Here is a 21537-nt window from a genome sequence, read left to right as displayed (position 1 = left end):
CAACAGGGGGAGATTTGGATCCTCAGTGCAAAATTTGTGTCACAGCCTCATAGGTTCTTAAGAAGATTGTTCTTGCAGCAAGTCGGTATCCAAGATGTTGAACATATGGCGCTGCTTCTAAAGTCGGACACCTTCAGTGTAAATACCAGAATATGTACTTTTATTAAGAGAGGTGTGGGATAGATGCTAGGTATATTCCCTTGCTCACTTTACAGGCTCACTTCGGCATCATGGGAACTGGTAGAATATCCCACCCTCACATGACATTTATGAAGGTTTTCAACCAGATGACATGTAGTCAGTAATATTGAATCCCTAACCTCTTTGGCTTACAGGATAGTTATGCTTGAAACATATATGTATGATATACTATGTGCCTGCAGCTGGTAATCCAATCTGGGTCTATATAAAGGAATGATTACTAGATGCTATTGTACAATTTACCTATTAAGCATTTCATTGCATGCGGTATCCTTTTACTTTTTTGCGATATAACCCCATAACTGACTGCAGGAGTTTATTTATCTTGTTTTTATCACTTTATTGTATAAGGCTTTAGTTATTAGGCACCCATTTACTCTAATTTTTCAGTCACATCCACTATATGATCTTAATGACCCTTAAGGCTAGGTAGAGGCTTTAGCTTCCATTATATTATTTTTTCCACAAGGTTTGCTATATAATAGGTGTATCCCTCTGTCATAAACCTCTTTCCTGGATGATAGGAGTATATCCCATATATATGTACTTAGGGTTGATTACTTTAGGACTTTTACTGGTTATAATACACTTGGGGGGTGATCATTAAATATATGCCTTGAGAACCCCATTATTCACCTTCCTAAGCGTTGCTATAAAGGTTTCTTGGCTTATTATTATAATTCTGTATGGTCTTCTTTACAGCTGAAGGTGTAGGGTTACAATAAATTATTTTCGTTTATGTTGCACTACAGTGCTACCTTACCCTATATATTAGCAAACACTCCAAATTAGAGTTAAGGATATAGTCCACATTTGGCTACTGTTAAATAAGCCCTGAGAGACAACATAACTAGTTAGCATGACTCTCTGTTATTCTTCTGTTATGCCAGTATTAGGTATTGTAAGTGTTATTGCTAATCCTATGGACCATTGGGCGCGATAACCACATAATAGCTACACATATTTTCTCAGAGGTGCTTGATTTATTAGGTGTTGAACCCCCATACTAACGGTGTAGAGTTTCCCCATGACAACTATTATTTATTACTCATGTTTGATGGATTTACCTTTAAGGCTTTAACATATATTACACTATGATGTCTCAGGTTGCGATTACACATTAGACCTAATTACAGTCCTGAGGGTCCCAGTCTGACCCTATATGTTTTATCTTTACTGTTATTTTAAGATGCAACCTACTGTTAATACTTAGTTTCTTTCACCACACAAAGTCTTGAAAAATATTGTTATATTGTTTATTTCATATAGATAAAATATGGTTCATCATTTGGGATCCAAAAGTGGTCTCCTCAAGATCTAGTCTACCCTCTATAGCTGCTTGTATGTACTACTACCACGAGGTCTAAAAGTGGCCTAATTTGTTTAGCTAAGGGTAACTAGTTCATATGGCAAACTTATATGTATATGATACTTCCGTCTTATCAACTTGTAAGGTTTTACCTTGTCTAGTTTATTTTGACCGAATGTAATGAAATGACCTTCCTTTGTAATTTTCAGTGACGGTATTACTGTACGAATGTTTTGAATTGAACCTCAATAAAAATGTATTTAAAAAAAAAAAATAACTTTATATTAATACATAAAGCGCCAAACCATAGCTGAGCGTGTCTTAAATAATGATACATACTTACCGAAAGACACCCATCCACATATAGCCAAACCAGTACTGAAAACTAATCAGCAGAGGTAATGGTATATAAGGGTATATTGTCGATCTGAAAAGGGAGGTAGGAGATGAATCCCTACGACCGATAACAGAGAACCCTTGAATAGATTTCCCACGAGGGAAACCATAAAATCAATAGGCGATACTCTTTTCATCCCTCTGACAAACACTGTACTCTGAGAGGAATTGGGCTTCAGAATGCTTAGAAGCGCTTATCATAGAAGAAATCAAAAAATTCAAGCACAAACTTATTTCATCACCTCCATAGGAGGCAAAGTTTGTAAAACTGAATTGTGGGTGTGGTGAGGGGTGTATTTATAGGCATTTTGAGGTTTGGGAAACTTTGCCCCTCCTGGTAGGATTGTATATCCCATACGTCACTAGCTCATGGACACTTGACAATTACATAAAAGAAATCTGATTGTGAGACTTCAAATATGAAAAGGATACAGGAAGATTGGTGACCAATAAAAAATCAGTCAAAATGCAGTTGCAGCAGTAATCAGGAGGTATAGATCAATACACACTGACAAAAATCAGAGCCACAGTGGCTGCCCTCCTAAAATGACGCCACGAACAGTGTGCTACTTGCACAATCTAGCTCTGAAAAACAGGCAAGTGCTTCAGATTTGCATCAAGGCAAGTGCTTTACATTTGGCTCAGGGATTATCAATAGAAATTGGAGTTTCCGTGACAGCTCACACAGTGCTAAGGACATTGCATAATGTCAACTTCTATGGACAGCATCCAAGGAAAAAACCCTTGCTTGCTTTTCGGCACAAAACTGCAAGATTAAACTTTGCTAAACAACATGAAAAGCCTGATAAATACTGGGAGCACATTATTTGTTAAGATGGCCAAGACCAAGATACAATTTTTCGGCTCAGATGGGGTGCAGCATGTTTGGTGTGAACCTGGTCAGGATTATTACAGTGAATGCATAGTCCCAACAGTGAATCATGGAGGTGGGAGTGTGACGACATGGGGCTGCATGACTGCAAAAGGTGTTGGGGAGATGACATTTATAGATGGCACTATGAATGCATGCAATATACCAAAATACTGGCTGACAAGATGACTCCCAGTCTCCAGAAATGTGGCAGAGGACGAACATTCCAGCATGATAACGATCCAAAGCACACTGCCAAAATCACAAAGGAGTTTCCAAAGGAGAAACAAGTGAAAACTATGACCTGGCCAAGTATGTCACCAGACTTGAATTTAGTAGAAGACCTTTGGGGTATTTTAAAGAGAATGGTAGAGCAACACAACCCCTCCAGCAAAGAGCAGCTGGAAAAAAATTATCTCTGAAGAAGGGCAGAACATCTCTCCAGAAATTTGTACCACACTGGTGTCCTCCATGCCAAGGAGGATTGAGTCTGCCATCAAAAATAAAGGTGGACATGCAAAGTATTGAAACAAATAAAAGATTTGAATCTCAGTAATGAAAGGTGCACTGACTTTTGTTGCATTGATTTCCTGCTTTGGGGCTGGTATTTTTAATATAGTAAATCTAAACTGTTAATTTTTAATTTTACATAAGAGAAAATACCCTACTGTAAAACTTATATGTAATACAGTTATACAATTTTGAATAATTTGACATTAAAGTGATATTGCACTGGGGTGTACTCACTTCTGTTGTATACTGTATGTGTGTATATATATATTTATCTTAAAATTGTATAATACCACTTTGTTATACTTATTTGTGATATATATTTACTTATACTCACTTGTGATATATATTTTCATACACAACCTTGCCCGTTTTTAGCGCCTCCTAGAGGAACTTAGATTCCGGTAGTTTTTACATAGAGTTCTATACTGATAATATTACAAACACACAAATTAAAAAAAATCATTAAAAAGGTACAACATTTAATTAATTTAATTATTCTAAGAATCCTACATAATCCTACATAACAGATGTATAACTTTTTGTTTTTACAAATCCAGTGTACTCACAACAATGAAAATGAGAAACACAATGTTTTTACAATTAGTTCAACTGGACATAATTGGCTGGAAAAATACCAGTTTTTCCTTTTAATTTTCCTTCCCACCAGTCAAACTGTAAATCTGTATTTGTTATAACAGTAATTTTGTCCCCAGCTTGGAACTTCAGGTCACCTGGATGTTGTCCTTCAAATGGATATAATGCTGTTGCAGTCATCCTTTCACTTCTTGAACTTCCTAAGGAAATAAAACATTTTTTATAATAAACTGTTAAAGGGAGAGTATACACTAATTTGTATTTAACTGCATGTAATAGACACTACAATAAAGAATAACATGCACAGATGCAGATATAAAAATCCAGTACAAAACCATTTAAAAACCTACTTAGAAGCTCCCAATTCAGCACTGTTGATGAAATTAGTCTGGGACACCCACTGAAAGGGGCTGAGAGCAGACCCTCCCCTCTCCCCTGCATATGAAAAACAGAATTTATGCTTACCTGATAAATTACTTTCTCCAACGGTGTGCCGGTCCACGGCGTCAACCTTACTTGTGGGATATTCTCTTCCCCAACAGGAAATGGCAAAGAGTCCCAGCAAAGCTGGTCACATGATCCCTCCTAGGCTCCGCCCACCCCAGTCATTCGACCGACGGACAGGAGGAAATATATATAGGAGAAATCATATGATACCGTGGTGACTGTAGTTAGAGAAAATAATTCATCAGACCTGATTAAAAAACCAGGGCGGGCCGTGGACCGGACACACCGTTGGAGAAAGTAATTTATCAGGTAAGCATAAATTCTGTTTTCTCCAACATTGGTGTGTCCGGTCCACGGCGTCATCCTTACTTGTGGGAACCAATACCAAAGCTTTAGGACACGGATGAAGGGAGGGAGCAAATCAGGTCACCTAAACGGAAGGCACCACAGCTTGCAAAACCTTTCTCCCAAAAATAGCCTCCGAAGAAGCAAAAGTATCAAATTTGTAAAATTTGGCAAAAGTGTGCAGTGAAGACCAAGTCGCTGCCTTACATATCTGATCAACAGAAGCCTCGTTCTTGAAGGCCCATGTGGAAGCCACAGCCCTAGTGGAGTGAGCTGTGATTCTTTCAGGAGGCTGCCGTCCGGCAGTCTCATAAGCCAAACGGATAATGCTTTTAAGCCAAAAGGAAAGAGAGGTAGAAGTCGCTTTTTGACCTCTCCTTTTACCAGAATAAACAACAAACAAGGATGATGTTTGTCTGAAATCTTTAGTAGCCTCTAAATAGAATTTTAGAGCACGGACAACGTCCAAATTGTATAACAAACGCTCCTTCTTTGAAACTGGATTCGGACACAAAGAAGGTACAACTATCTCCTGGTTAATATTTTTGTTAGAAACAACTTTAGGAAGAAAACCAGGCTTAGTACGCAAAACCACCTTATCTGCATGGAACACCAGATAAGGAGGAGAACACTGCAGAGCAGATAACTCTGAAACTCTTCTAGCAGAAGAGATTGCAACCAAAAACAAAACTTTCCAAGATAGTAACTTAATATCTACGGAATGTAAGGGTTTAAACGGAAACCCTTGAAGAACTGAAAGAACTAGATTTAAACTCCAGGGAGGAGTCAAAGGTCTGTAAACAGGCTTGATACTAACCAGAGCCTGAACAAATGCTTGAACATCTGGCACGGCTGCCAGTCGTTTATGAAGTAAAACAGATAAAGCAGAGATCTGTCCCTTTAGAGAACTTGCAGATAATCCTTTCTCCAAACCTTCTTGTAGAAAGGATAGAATCTTAGGAATTTTTATCTTGTTCCATGGCAATCCTTTGGATTCACACCAACAGATATATTTTTTCCATATTTTATGGTAAATTTTTCTAGTTACAGGCTTTCTAGCCTGAATCAGAGTATCTATTACAGAATCTGAAAACCCACGCTTTGATAAAATCAAGCGTTCAATCTCCAAGCCGTCAGTTGGAGGGAAACCAGATTCGGATGTTCGAATGGACCCTGAACAAGAAGGTCCTGTCTCAAAGGTAGCTTCCATGGTGTAGCCGATGACATATTCACCAGGTCTGCATACCAAGTCCTGCGTGGCCACGCAGGAGCTATCAAGATCACCGAGGCCCTCTCCTGATTGATCCTGGCTACCAGCCTGGGAATGAGAGGAAACGGTGGGAATACATAAGCTAGGTTGAAGGACCAAGGTGCTACTAGTGCATCTACTAGAGTCGCCTTGGGATCCCTGGATCTGGACCCGTAGCAAGGAACCTTGAAGTTCTGACGAGACGCCATGAGATCCATGTCTGGAATGCCCCATAATTGAGTTATTTGGGCAAAGATTTCCGGATGGAGTTCCCACTCCCCCGGATGGAATGTCTGACGACTCAGAAAATCCGGTTCCCAATTTTCCACTCCTGGGATGTGGATCGCAGACAAGTGGCAGGAGTGATCCTCCGCCCATTGAATTATCTTGGTCACTTCTTTCATCGCCAGGGAACTCCTTGTTCCCCCCTGATGATTGATATATGCAACAGTCGTCATGTTGTCTGATTGAAACCTTATGAATTTGGCCTTTGCTAGTTGAGGCCAAGCTCTGAGAGCATTGAATATCGCTCTCAGTTCCAGAATGTTTATCGGGAGAAGAGACTCTTCCCGAGACCATAAACCCTGAGCTTTCAGGGATTCCCAGACCGCGCCCCAGCCCACTAGACTGGCGTCGGTCGTGACAATGACCCACTCTGGTCTGCGGAAGCTCATTCCCTGTGACAGATTGTCCAGGGTCAGCCACCAACGGAGTGAATCTCTGGTCTTTTGATCTACTTGAATCATCGGAGACAAGTCTGTATAATCCCCATTCCACTGTTTGAGCATGCACAGTTGTAATGGTCTTAGATGAATTCGTGCAAAAGGAACTATGTCCATTGTTGCAACCATCAAACCTATTACCTCCATGCACTGCGCTATGGAAGGACGAGTAACAGAGTGAAGTACTTGACAAGAGCTTAGAAGTTTTGATTTTCTGACCTCTGTCAGAAAAATCCTAATTTCTAAGGAATCTATTATTGTTCCCAAGAAGGGAACTCTTGTTGACGGGGACAGAGAACTTTTTTCTTTGTTCACCTTCCATCCGTGAGATCTGAGAAAGGCTAGGACGATGTCCGTATGAGCCTTTGCTTTTGACAGGGACGACGCTTGAATTAGGATGTCGTCCAAGTAAGGTACTACTGCAATGCCCCTTGGTCTTAGAACCGCTAGAAGGGACCCTAGTACCTTTGTGAAAATTCTTGGAGCAGTGGCTAATCCGAATGGAAGTGCCACAAACTGGTAATGTTTGTCCAGAAAAGCGAACCTTAGGAACTGATGATGTTCCTTGTGGATAGGAATATGTAGGTACGCATCCTTTAAATCCACGGTGGTCATAAATTGACTTTCCTGGATGGTGGGAAGGATCGTTCGAATGGTTTCCATTTTGAACATTGGAACCCTGAGAAATTTGTTTAGGATCTTCAGATCCAAAATTTGTCTGAATGTTCCCTCTTTTTTGGGAACTACGAACAGATTTGAGTAAAATCCCATTCCTTGTTCTTTTATTGGAACTGGATGTATCACTCCCATCTTTAACAGGTCTTCTACGCAATGTAAGAATGCCTGTCTCTTTATTTGGTTTGAGGATAATTGAGACCTGTGGAACCTTCCCCTTGGGGGTAGTTCCTTGAATTCCAGAAGATAACCTTGAGAAACTATTTCTAGCGCCCAAGGATCCTGAACATCTCTTGCCCAAGCCTGAGCAAAGAGAGAGAGTCTGCCCCCCACTAGATCCGGTTCCGGATCGGGGGCTATCCCTTCATGCTGTTTTGGTAGCAGTGGTAGGCTTCTTGGCCTGCTTACCCTTGTTCCAGCCTTGCATTGGTTTCCAGGCTGGTTTGGGTTGTGAAGTATTACCCTCTTGCTTAGAGGATGCAGAATTAGAGGCTGGTCCGTTTCTGCGAAAGGGACGAAAATTAGGCTTATTTTTAGCCTTAAAAGACCTATCCTGTGGGAGGGCGTGGCCCTTTCCTCCAGTGATGTCTGAAATAATCTCTTTCAAATCTGGTCCAAATAATGTTTTACCTTTGAAAGGAATGTTAAGCAATTTTGTCTTGGATGACACATCCGCTGACCAAGACTTTAGCCAAAGCGCTCTGCGCGCCACGATAGCAAACCCTGAATTTTTCGCCGCTAATCTAGCTAATTGCAAAGCGGCATCTAAAACAAAAGAGTTAGCCAATTTAAGTGCTTGAACTCTGTCCATAACCTCCTCATACGAAGATTCTCTACTGAGCGTCTTTTCTAGTTCCTCGAACCAGAAGCACGCTGCCGTAGTGACAGGAACAATGCATGAAATTGGTTGTAGAAGGTAACCTTGCTGTACAAAAATCTTTTTAAGCAAACCCTCTAATTTTTTATCCATAGGATCTTTGAAAGCACAACTGTCTTCGATAGGAATAGTAGTGCATTTGTTTAGAGTAGAAACCGCCCCCTCGACCTTGGGGACTGTCTGCCATAAGTCCTTTCTGGGGTCGACTATAGGAAATAATTTCTTAAATATAGGGGGGGGAACAAAAGGTATGCCGGGTTTTTCCCACTCTTTATTTACTATGTCCGCCACCCGCTTGGGTATAGGAAAAGCGTCGGGGGGCACGGAACCTCTAGGAACTTGTCCATCTTACATAATTTCTCTGGAATGACCAAATTGTCACAATCATCCAGAGTAGATAACACCTCCTTAAGCAGTGCGCGGAGATGTTCTAATTTAAATTTAAATGTCACAACATCAGTTTCAGCTTGATGAGAAATTTTTCCTGAATCTGAGATTTCTCCATCAGACAAAACCTCCCTCATGGCCCCTTGAGATTGGTGTGAGGGTATGTCAGAACAAATATCATCAGCGCCCTCCTGCTCTTCAGTGTTTAAAACAGAGCAATTGCGCTTTCTCTGATAAGTAGGCATTTTGGATAAAAGATTTGCTATGGAGTTATCCATTACAGCCGTTAATTGTTGCATGGTAATAAGTATTGGCGCACTAGATGTACTAGGGGCCTCCTGTGTGGGCAAAACTGGTGTAGGCACATTAGGGGATGATGTAGTATCATGTTTACTCCCCTCATTTGAGGAATCATCTTGGGCAATATCATTATCTGTGGCATTACTGTCCTTACTTTGTTTGGACACTATGGCACAATTATCACATAAATTTAAATGGGGAGACACATTGGCTTTCATACATATAGAACATAGCTTATCTGATGGTACAGACATGTTAAACAGGCTTAAACTTGTCAACCAAGCACAAAAAACGTTTTAAAATAAAACCGTTACTGTCTCTTTAAATTTCAAACTGAAAACACTTTATTACTGAATATGTGAAAAAATATGAAGGAATTGTTCAAAAATTACCAAAATTTCACCACAGTGTCTTAAAGCATTAAAAGTATTGCACACCAAATTTCAGAGCTTTAACCCTTAAAATAACGGAACCGGAGCCGTTTTTACATTTAACCCCTATACAGTCCCAGCTATATGCTTTGCTGAGACCCAACCAAGCCCAGAGGGGAATACGATACCAAATGACGCCTTCTATAAGCTTTTTCAGTGATTCTTAGCTCCTCACACATGCATCTGCATGCCTTGCTCTCCAAAAACAACTGCGCATTAATGCGCGCGAAAATGAGGCTCAGTCTATAACTAGAAAGGCCCCCATCTGAAAAAGGTGTCCAACACAGTGCCTGCCGTTTTTCTAAACGTTCCCCAAGATTATAATTCAATTATTAGTTAGAATCTGCATAATATGCCTAGTAAAGCAATCGTTTTAGCCCAGAAAAATGTCTACCAGTTTTTAAGCCCTTTTTGAAGCCCTTTATTCTTTTATGTTTAACTAAGAAAATGGCTTACCGGTCCCCATGAGGGGAAATGACAGCCTTCCAGCATTACATGGTCTTGTTAGAAATATGGCTAGTCATACCTTAAGCAGAAAAGTCTGCTAACTGTTTCCCCCAACTGAAGTTACTTCATCTCAACAGTCCTGTGTGGAAACAGCAATCGATTTTAGTTACTGTCTGCTAAAATCATCTTCCTCTTACAAACAGAAATCTTCATCCTTTTCTGTTTCAGAGTAAATAGTACATACCAGCACTATTTTAAAATAACAAACACTTGATAGAAGAATAAAAACTACATTTAAACACCAAAAAACTCTTAACCATGCAACGGCAAAGAGAATGACTGGGGTGGGCGGAGCCTAGGAGGGATCATGTGACCAGCTTTGCTAGGACTCTTTGCCATTTCCTGTTGGGGAAGAGAATATCCCACAAGTAAGGATGACGCCGTGGACCGGACACACCAATGTTGGAGAAAGATGCATTATACAAAACGGGAAGCAATGTTAAGTCTATATACATCTAAAAGTTTGGGGCTTGGTTAGGAGACACAATGTTGTTTAAAACTAAGCAAAATTATAAATATTTACAAAAACACTCCCAGATGTACTATATAAATGGATCATCTACTATACATTTATGCAACGAAAAATCTAGTGTACGATGTCCCTTTAATTAAAATTATCTAAACAAAACTTGAAATGTAACAAACAGTTGAGAAAACAGTAAGACATGGACTCAGTAAGGATGGTGATTACACTATGGCTATCAATCTACATAATCATAATCATTTCTGCCTAAAGGTAGCACAAAGGTTATTGATCAACTGAATCACTTTTATGAAATGCCACAGAGGGTTGAAGTCAAAAGGAAATTTGGATATCTTTTAAAAATAAAAAAAAATAAAAAACAGCAGTTTTAGTGATATAAAATGCACACACACACATTTATGTTTTCCTAGTAAATTTCTTTCTTTCATGATAGTTAAGAGTCCACAAATAATCAAGTGGACTATATTTCCTGTCTACTAAGTGGAGGCAAAATACCCCTATATTGTAGAAGTTAACTGTTCCTCATCTCTCAACATTTCCTAGTTATATATTTGGCAAGCACAGAAGGAAAGCTAGAATTCAGTAAAGGACTAAACGGAGGACCATAAAGTGCATAACAGGACCTGCTGCCAAATGAAGGCAATAATAAACAGGGCTATATGAAGAAGATTGGAATGTAAACTATTTACAGTACATACACACTTAACCACATTACTAAATATTACAATTGAGGTATTTGAGTGGAAAGGGCTCCAAAGGATATATACATATGTATATACATGTGTATATGTGTGCATATATGGATGTATATACATGTATACATATATGTGCACTTTTTTTTATGTGTTTTGTGCAACTTTTTATTTGAGTGCAACAGTTAACCAGAGCTCTGAGGTAGTGCTAACCCCACGCACGTTAAATTTAATTGCGCTCAAGTGATCGTGTTCACTTTCAACTTGTAATACGCGCTACTTCCAACACACGCAAACAGGCACGATAAACCCGATATCGCTTGTGCGCAAATGTTAGGGCCCCACTCGTAATCTAACCCTAAATAAATCATTGATTGAATGATGCATTTAGTGTAAAGATTAACCTGGGAATAATATTGTTGTTGTATTTGTAGTGGGCGCAACCATATTGTAACTTAGGTTACCTTTTCTGCTGAGTCCAATTAGGAATGGTAATAAATGGCTTACTAGAGTGTAAAACCAATGACTGTGTGGAATATAGATGTGTCTGCACTTTTATGTTTAAAGGGACAGTAAAATCCAAAATTAAACTTTCATGATTCATATACAGCAATTATAAACAACGTCCACTATATTTTTGTTATCCAATTTGTATTGTTCTGTTGGTAACCTTTTTTGAAAAGCATACATAAGTAGGTTCAGGGGCATCCATGTACTACTAGAGGTTTGTTGCTGATTGGTGGCTATATATATATATATATATATATATATATGTGTGTGTGTGTGTGTGTGTCATTGGCTCACCTGATTTGTTTGGCTAACTCCCAGTAGTGCATTTCTGCTTCTTCAACAAAGGATACCAAGATAATTAAACGGGCATTAAACACTTTGAGTTGGTAATATAAAATGATGTCGTATATATAAAAAAGCTCTACAATATACTTTCATTATTTATTTTGTTTATTTTCTTGTAATTCCATTCTGAAATTGTAAGCTTTTCAGTTCCTGTTAGAAATGGAAGTGCAGAACACTGTTATATTCCACACAGCCATTGGCTGAACACTCTAGTGAACTTTTTATCTATAATTGGTCACAACAGAGAAGGTAACCTAAGTTACAACATGGCAACTCCCATTTTTTTTTAGATACTTAAACATGACACTTATTTTGTCAACAACTAATGAAACTATTTTTTCTTTGGATGCATCATTCTAACTAGCATTTATTTAGTGTTTAATGTCCCTTTAAGCTAATTTGACAATAGAAGGAAATTATAAAGTTGTTTAAAATTACATGCTTTGTCTGAATTTTTTTTGTAGGTTTCATGTCCCTTTAAGCACCAACAATATAACAAAATGCATTAGCAGTTCAATAAATGCATTGATTTAAGATTTGGAAAACCATATTATTCTTTATCATGATATTTTATTTAAACATTAAAATCAACACTATTAAGTGTTTCAATAAAGAGGCAGCACAGTGAAAGCCTGTTGGATTAGCAAGTTTAAAGCAGTTGGCTAAGGGAAAAGATGGAAACTTGCTAAATCCATGCTTAGGAATTAGGGTCATTAACCCCATTCTATGGACAAAACACAATAATTTCTTATATATATTTAGGAAATGTACTTTGTTTTGTTCAACTAGGAGTGCTACAATCCAAATTCTCTTGGTTCTGCCCTCTGAACACTACTGACCACCTACTCCTTTCTGGCCTCATTATCAATGATTTTTATATTTCTCAATGACTTTCTGGCCCTCTAGGAACCACCATTATCTCTTTGACATTCTCTCAAAGGGCCAGATCTAAAGATCTCCGCAATATTTTCTAAGAAGCCTCATCAGTTATAAAAACAAATTTTAGCTTGAGTACCATTTATGTAGCTATAACAGGTTGTGAAGGAGAGACACATGCATTGCAAAACAATGCTCAAAAACAGAATTTATGCTTACCTGATAAATTACTTTCTCTTGTGGTGTATCCAGTCCACGGATTCATCCTTTACTTGTGGGATATTCTCCTTCCTAACAGGAAGTGGCAAAGAGAGCACACAGCAGAGCTGTCCATATAGCTCCCCCTCTAGCTCCACCCCCCAGTCATTCGACCGAAGGTTAGGAAGAAAAAGAAGAAACCATAGGGTGCAGTGGTGACTGTAGTTTAAACTAAAAATCTACCTGACTAATAGCCAGGGCGGGCCGTGGACTGGATACACCACAAGAGAAAGTAATTTATCAGGTAAGCATAAATTCTGTTTTCTCTTGTAAGGTGTATCCAGTCCACGGATTCATCCTTTACTTGTGGGATACCAATACCAAAGCTTTATAACACGGATGAAGGGAGGGAACAAGACAGGTACCTTAAACGGAAGGCACCACTGCTTGTAAAACCTTTCTCCCAAAAATAGCCTCCGAAGAAGCAAAAGTATCGAATTTGTAAAATTTGGAAAAAGTATGCAGCGAAGACCAAGTCGCTGCCTTACAAATCTGTTCAACAGAAGCCTCATTTTTAAAAGCCCATGTGGAAGCCACTGCTCTGGTAGAATGAGCAGTAATTGTTTCAGGAGGCTGCTGGCCAGCAGTCTCATAGGCCAGACGTATGATGCTTTTCAGCCCAAAGGAAAGAGAGGTAGCAGTCACCTTCTGACCTCTCCTCTTACCAGAATAGGTAACAAACAATGAAGTTGTTTGCCTGAAATCCTTAGTTGCTTGTAAATAGAACTTTAAAGCACGAACCACATCAAGATTGTGTAACAGATGTTCCTTCTTCGAAGAAGGATTAGGACACAGAGAAGGAACAACAATTTCCTGGTTAATATTCTTATTAGACACAACCTTAGGAATAAAACCAGGTTTGGTACGCAAAACTACCTTATCTGCATGGAACACCAAGTAAGGTGAGTCACACTGTAAAGCAGATAACTCTGAAACTCTTCGAGCAGAAGAGATAGCTACCAAAAACAAAACTTTCCAAGATAAAAGTTTAATATCTATGGAATGTAAAGGTTCAAACGGAACCCCTTGCAGAACTGAAAGAACTAAATTCAGACTCCATGGCGGAGCCACAGGTCTATAAACAGGCTTGATTCTGACTAAAGCCTGAGTAAACGCTTGAACGTCTGGTACTTCCGCCAGACGTTTGTATAAAAGAATAGACAAAGCAGATATTTGTCCTTTTAAGGAAGTAGCTGACAATCCTTTCTCCAATCCATCTTGGAGAAAAGACAATATCCTGGGAATCCTAATCTTACTCCATGAGTAACCCTTGGATTCGCACCAACAAAGATATTTTTGCCAAATCTTATGGTAGATTTTTCTGGTGACAGGCTTTCTAGCCTGAAGCAGGGTATCGATAACCGATTCAGAGAAACCACGCTTAGATAGAATTAGGTGTTCAATCTCCAAGCAGTCAGACGCAGAGAAATTAGATTTGGATGTTTGAAAGGACCTTGAAGTAGAAGGTCCTGCCTCATTGGCAGAGTCCATGGTGGAACGGATGACATGTCCACTAGGTCTGCATACCAAGTCCATGTCCACTAGGTCTGCATACCAAGTCCTGCGTGGCCACGCAGGCGCTATTAGAATCCCTGACGCCCTCTCCTACTTGATTCTGGCAACCAGACGAGGAAGGAGAGGAAACGGTGGAAACACATAGGCCAGATTGAAAGACCAAGGCGCTGCTAGAGCATCTATCAACACCGCCTGGGGATCCCGGGACCTGGACCCATAAAGAGGAAGTTTGGCATTCTGAGGGGACGCCATCAGATCCAATTCTGGAGTGCCCCATAGCTGAATCAGCTGGGCAAATACCTCTGGGTGGAGTCTGACACCTGATTATTTTGGTTACTTCCATTGCTAGGGGACTCCTTGTTCCCCCTTGATGGTTGATGTAAGCTACAGTCGTGATGTTGTCCGACTGAAATCTGATGAATTTGGCCGCAGCTAGCTGAGGCCATGCCTGAAGAGCGTTGAATATCGCCCTCAGTTCCAGAATGTTTATCGGGAGAAGAGCTTCTTCCCGAGACCATAAGCCCTGAGCTTTCAGGGAGTCCCAGACTGCACCCCAGCCCAACAGACTGGCGTCGGTCGTTACGATGATCCACTCTGGTCTGCGGAAACACATTCCCTGAGACAGGTGATCCTGAGACAACCACCAGAGAATAGAAACTCTGGTCCCCTGGTCCAACTGTATTTGAGGAGACAAATCTGCATAATCCCCATTCCACTGTTTGAGCATGCATAGTTGCAGTGGTCTGAGGTGTATCCGTGCAAAAGGGACTATGTTCATTGCCGCTACCATTAGTCCGATTGTCTCCATGCACTGAGCTACAGACGGCCGAGGAATGGAATGAAGAGCTCGGCAAGTAGTTAAGAGTTTTAACTTTCTGACCTCCATCAGAAATATTTTCATTTCTACCGAGTCTATTAGGGTTCCTAGGAATGGAACTCTTGTGAGGGGGGAGAGAGAACTCTTTTTGATGTTCACCTTCCACCCATGAGACCTCAGAAAGGCCAATACAATTCCCGTGTGAGACTTGGCTCTTTGGAAAGTCGACGATCTTTGTGGATAGGAATGTGCAGATATGCATCCTTTAGATCCACGGTAGTCATATATTGACCCTCCTAGATCATTGGTAAGATTGTCCGAATGGTCTCAATCTTGAATGATGGGACTCTGAGGAATTTGTTTAGAATTTTGAGATCCAGGATAGGTCTGAAAGTTCCTTCTTTTTTGGGAACCACAAACAGGTTTGAGTAAAAACCCAGCCCTTGTTCCACAATTGGAACTGGGTGGATCACTCCCACTGTATGTAGGTCTTCTACACAGCGTAAGAACACCTCTTTCTTTGTCTGGTCTGTAGACAGATGAGAAAAGTGGAACCTTCCCCTTGGAGGGGAGTCCTTGAATTCTAGAAGATATCCCTGGGATAAAATCTCTAAGGCCCAAGGATCGTGTACGTCTCTTGCCCAGGCCTGAGCGAAGATAGAGAGTCTGCCCCCCACTAGATCCGGTCCCGGATCGGGGGCTACACCTTCATGCTGTCTTGGAGGCAGCTGCAGGCTTCTTGGCCTGTTTACCCTTGTTCCAGCCCTGGTAAGGTTTCCAGGCTGCCCTGGGTTGTGAAGTGTTACCCTCTTGCTTTGCAGCAGGGGAGGATGAAGCGAGACCGCTCCTGAAATTTCGAAAGTAACGAAAATTATTTTGTTTGTTCTTTGTCTTAAAGGACTTGTCCTGAGGGAGAGCATGGCCTTTTCCCCCAGTGATTTCTGAGATAATCTCTTTCAATTCAGGCCCGAAAAGGGTCTTTCCTTTGAAAGGGATGTTCAGTAGTTTGGATTTTGACGACACATCGGCCGACCAGGACTTTAGCCATAGCGCCCTGTGCGCCAGAATGGCGAAACCTGAATTCTTTGCCGCTAACTTAGCTAGTTGGAAAGCGGCATCTGTGACAAAAGAATTAGCCAGCTTAAGAGCCTTAATTCTGCCCATAATGTCCTCATATGAGGTCTCCGTCTGGAGCGCATCTTCCAGCACCTCGTCCGAGAGAGACCCTATTGCTTAGAGCCGGCAAAGAGAATGACTGGCAGGTGGAGCTAAAGGGGGACAGCTCTGCTGTGTGCTCTCTTTGCCACTTCCTGTTAGGAAGGAGAATATCCCACAAGTAAAGGATGAATCCGTGGACTGGATACACCTTACAAGAGAAAAAGCCCCCAAAGATTGTGAGATTTCTCTCCATGCCTGTGAGTTTCTGATCATCAAGCCCATAGTCTGCTCCCTTTGTTTGCAGTTACCATGTTGCCTCTTCACTCTTCTGAGTGCACGTCCTCCTGCTCTTTAATCCTGTCTCACTCTCTGAAATCAACAACTCTTGAAAAACTCTTCCTATCTTTTCTTATTAATTCTCCTACCTCAATAACAGATTATAATATTCAAGCTGATACCTTTTTCATCAGATGTTCTCTTTACTCTGACTGTCATTTCTTTTAGCTAAAACACACTCTTAGAACCTTTTACATCTTTCTCTTACACACATTACCTTGTGTCAAATTCCAAGTAATTGCAACCCTGACTGACTATACCAATTATGCATTAAATTGGTAAATATCTATTTTTAATGTTTTTGTTAAAGGGATACTAAACCCAAATTGTTTTTGTTCATGATTCAAATAGAGCATGTCACCAATTAGCAAGCGCTACCCAGGTGCTGAACCAAAAATGGGCCAGCTTCTAAGCTTATATTCCAGGTTTTCAAATAAAGATGCCAAGAGAACAAAGCAAAATTGTCACTAGAAGTAAATTAGAAAGTTGCTTAAAAATATTTTTAACTGAGCACAGGTGGCTGAGCAAGTACTCTCCAGTCCCAAAGCTGTTGGCGGTGAATTTCGCGCTAAAGCCCTGGAAACTGGGGTAGCTTATGTACAGCAGGAACCAACGCTGCCGGAATAAACACAGTGGAACTCCATCTCACTGTGGTGAAAACCCCTTAGCTTTGTAAGAAGCTTATGTATAACTTTGCAACATAAACACGCAAGCTACTTTAAAGTAAGGAAGGAGAAATTAACAATAACTGGTTCCCCTCTTCCCCTCTCCCACGTTGCGAGGGGAGGGACGGGGCAAGTTCAGTGCCAGAGCTTGCTGTATTAACCCGGGAGAGACTCCGTTTACTGATTTCCCCTACGGGACTTAAAATAACTCATTGCTTCTTCAGTTGACCGCCCCCCTCATACTCATTAGCGGCACGAAGACGGAGCTTCTGATTTATGTTCTGAGAGAACCCTCCTGACTCCCTCTCTGAGCTTGTCGGCGAGCCTGTCTGTAGCCGTGTGGTTGTCCTTCCTCCTCCCCCACCGGTGCTGCGCGGGAGGAGGCAAGCTCTGTGCCGACCTGGCTGTGAGCTCTGAAGACTCTCTCTCTCTCGAGGCTCCTGGAGAGCAGTGCGTTTTGTTTGCCAGCTGTTGTCCTCCTCTCCCACCGATGCTGCGAGAGAGGAGGCTGGCTTGTCTTGAGTTACATCAAGGATCTGAGAAGCAGGGAGTGTGCTGATCGTGAGGGGGTGAACGCTGAACGCCGCAGAGGTCCTTCTTAGAGGTACTGTGTCTCCTACTTCAGGGGAGGGGAAGGTGGCTAAAACTATACTGTTCCCTGTAAGGCTAAGAAGGGAGCCGGGTTTTTAAGGCAGAGTGCTCGGGAGTTCCTGCAAAGGAATTACACATCATAGTTAGTGCATCTGCACACTGAAAATACACAAAGTAGCCAGCCTGAACACGTACTGTGGATATAAACTGTCTAATCTAAACTGGACATAACTGTTTAAAAGTACAACTATCCTCTGAGTTAAAAGCTGAAAACAGTCACTTAGGAATGAATAACGATACAAGAGTTAACCCTGGTAGAGGGAGAGAATAATTTTGCTGCAACTCAAGAGAAGAAAGAGGAGAGAAAGTGGAAATAGAGAGGAAAGAGGAAAAACAAAAGGGAAAAGAAAGGGAAAAGTTTAACTTTTAATTTATCCCTGGGACTGACTTCTCATTAATGGGACCTTCTGTCTTGTATATCGAAAGGGAGATTTCTGGAACTTGACTGTAACAAAGCTGTCTGAGATCACTCTGACCTATGTAAAACTTAGATACTGGTAGTAAATTGCTGTGTGTATACCATCCCTGTTTTCTGCCTAGCTAAGAAGGCAGAATTGTAAGTTCGGTAAAACATAATTTATGTAAGAACTTACCTGATAAATTCATTTCTTTCATATTAGCAAGAGTCCATGAGCTAGTGACGTATGGGATATACATTCCTACCAGGAGGGGCAAAGTTTCCCAAACCTTAAAATGCCTATAAATACACCCCTCACCACACCCACAATTCAGTTTAACGAATAGCCAAGAAGTGGGGTGATAAGAAAGGAGCGAAAGCATAAAAAAATAAGGAATTGGAATAATTGTGCTTTATACAAACAAATCATAACCACCACAAAAAGGGTGGGCCTCATGGACTCTTGCTAATATGAAAGAAATTAATTTATCAGGTAAGTTCTTACATAAATTATGTTTTCTTTCATGTAATTAGCAGGAGTCCATGAGCTAGTGACGTATGGGATAGTAGATACCCAAGATGTGGAACTTCCATGCAAGAGTCACTAGAGAGGGAGGGATAAAATAAAGACAGCCAATTCCGCTGAAAAATTAATCCACTACCCAAATCAAAAAGGTTTCAATTTTTATAATGAAAAAAACTGAAATTATAAGCAGAAGAATCAAACTGAAACAGCTGCCTGAAGTACCATTCTACCAAAAACTGCTTCTAAAGAAGAGAAAACATCAAAATGGTAGAACATAGTAAAAGTATGCAAAGAAGACCAAGTCATTGCTTTGCAAATCTGATCAACAGAAGCTTCATTCTTAAAAAGCCCAGGAAGTAGAAACTTACCTAGTAGAATGAGCCGTAATCCTCCGAGGCGGGAATCCACCCAACTCCAAATAAGCATGATGAATCAAAAGTTTAAGCAAGATGCCAAATAAATGGCAGAATCCTTTTGACCTTCCTAATACCAGAAAAGATAACAAATAGACTAGAAGTCTATCTGAAATCTGAATAGCTTCAACATAGAATTTCAAAAACTCTTACCATATCCAAAGAAAGTAAGAATCTCACCAAAGAAGTCTTAGGAAAACAATAATTCCTCCCTAATGTTGTTAGAGTTTACAACTTTAGGTAATAATTGAAATGAGGACAGCAAAAACCACCTTATCCTGATGAAAAAAATCAGAAAAAAGAGATTCATAAAAAAGAACAGATAATTCAAAAACTGTTCTAGCTGAAGAGATGTCCAAAAAGAACAATACTTTCCATGAAAGTAATTAATGTCCAGAGCAAGCATATGCTCAAATAGAAGAGCCTGAAAAGCCTTCAGAACCAAATTAAGACTCCCAAGGAGGAGAAATTGGCTTAATGACAGGTTTGATACGAATCAAAACCTGAACAAAATGATGAATATCAGGAAGTAACACTGCCTTATCCTGATGAAAAATCAGAAAAGGAGAGTCACAAAAAAGAGCAGATAACTCAAAAACTCTTCAAGCAGAAAAGGAACAATACTTTTCCAAGAAAGTAATTTAATGTTCAGAGAATGCATAGTTTCAAACGGAGGAGCCTGTAAAGCCCTCAGCACCAAATTGATACTCCAAAGAGGAGAGATTGAATTAATGACAGGCTTGATACGGATCAAAGCCTGAACAAAACAATGAATATCAGGATGATTAGCAATCTTTCTGTGAAAAACATAATTTATGCTTACCTGATAAATTCCTTTCTTCTGTTGTGTGATCAGTCCACGGGTCATCATTACTTCTGGGATATAACTCCTCCCCAACAGGAAATGCAAGAGGATTCACCCAGCAGAGCTGCATATAGCTCCTCCCCTCTACGTCAGTCCCAGTCATTCGACCAAGAATCAACGAGAAAGGAGTAACCAAGGGTGAAGTGGTGACTGGAGTATAATTTAAAAGATATTTACCTGCCTTAAAACAGGGCGGGCCGTGGACTGATCACACAACAGAAGAAAGGAATTTATCAGGTAAGCATAAATTATGTTTTCTTCTGTTATGTGTGATCAGTCCACGGGTCATCATTACTTCTGGGATACCAATACCAAAGCAAAAGTACACGAATGACGGGAGGGATAGGCAGGCTCATTATACAGAAGGAACCACTGCCTGAAGAACCTTTCTCCCAAAAATAGCCTCCGAAGAAGCAAAAGTGTCAAATTTGTAAAATTTGGAAAAAGTATGAAGCGAAGACCAAGTTGCAGCCTTGCAAATCTGTTCAACAGAGGCCTCATTCTTAAAGGCCCAAGTGGAAGCCACAGCTCTAGTGGAGTGAGCTGTAATTCTTTCAGGAGGCTGCTGTCCAGCAGTCTCATAGGCTAAACGTATTATGCTACGAAGCCAAAAAGAGAGAGAGGTAGCAGAAGCTTTTTGACCTCTCCTCTGTCCAGAGTAAACGACAAACAAGGAAGAAGTTTGGCGAAAATCTTTAGTTGCCTGCAAGTAGAACTTGAGGGCACGAACTACATCCAGATTGTGTAAAAGACGTTCCTTCTTTGAAGAAGGATTTGGACACAAGGATGGGACAACAATCTCTTGATTGATGTTCCTGTTAGTGACTACCTTAGGTAAGAACCCAGGTTTAGTACGCAGAACTACCTTGTCTGAGTGAAAAATCAGATAAGGGGAATCACAATGTAAGGCTGATAACTCAGAGACTCTTCGAGCCGAGGAAATAGCCATCAAAAACAGAACTTTCCAAGATAACATTTTTATATCAATGGAATGAAGGGGTTCAAACGGAACACCCTGTAAGACGTTAAGAACTAAGTTTAAACTCCATGGTGGAGCAACAGCTTTAAACACAGGCTTGATCCTAGCTAAAGCCTGACAAAAGGACTGGACGTCTGGATTTTCTGACAGACGTCTGTGTAACAAGATGGACAGAGCTGAAATCTGTCCCTTTAATGAACTAGCTGATAAACCCTTTTCTAAACCT

At 40.5% G+C, this 21537-nt stretch overlaps 1 protein-coding gene across 2 annotated transcripts in view; it reads right to left on the bottom strand.

The window, feature by feature from the left end:
• Positions 1 to 3752: 3752 nt before the first annotated feature.
• Positions 3753 to 21537, bottom strand: part of SH3YL1 (SH3 and SYLF domain containing 1) — a 307999-nt gene continuing 290214 nt past the window's right edge. For both annotated transcript variants that reach the window (XM_053709734.1, XM_053709736.1), the window contains one exon: positions 3753 to 4084. In XM_053709734.1, the coding sequence (XP_053565709.1) occupies positions 3891 to 4084 (194 nt within the window). In that variant the 3' untranslated portion in view covers positions 3753 to 3890. The remainder of the gene's footprint in view (positions 4085 to 21537) is intronic.

This window comes from Bombina bombina, chromosome 4, assembly GCF_027579735.1.
Source record: "Bombina bombina isolate aBomBom1 chromosome 4, aBomBom1.pri, whole genome shotgun sequence".
Taxonomy (NCBI): Eukaryota; Metazoa; Chordata; class Amphibia; order Anura; family Bombinatoridae; genus Bombina; species Bombina bombina.
This window is presented reverse-complemented; position numbering and strand designations above follow the sequence as displayed.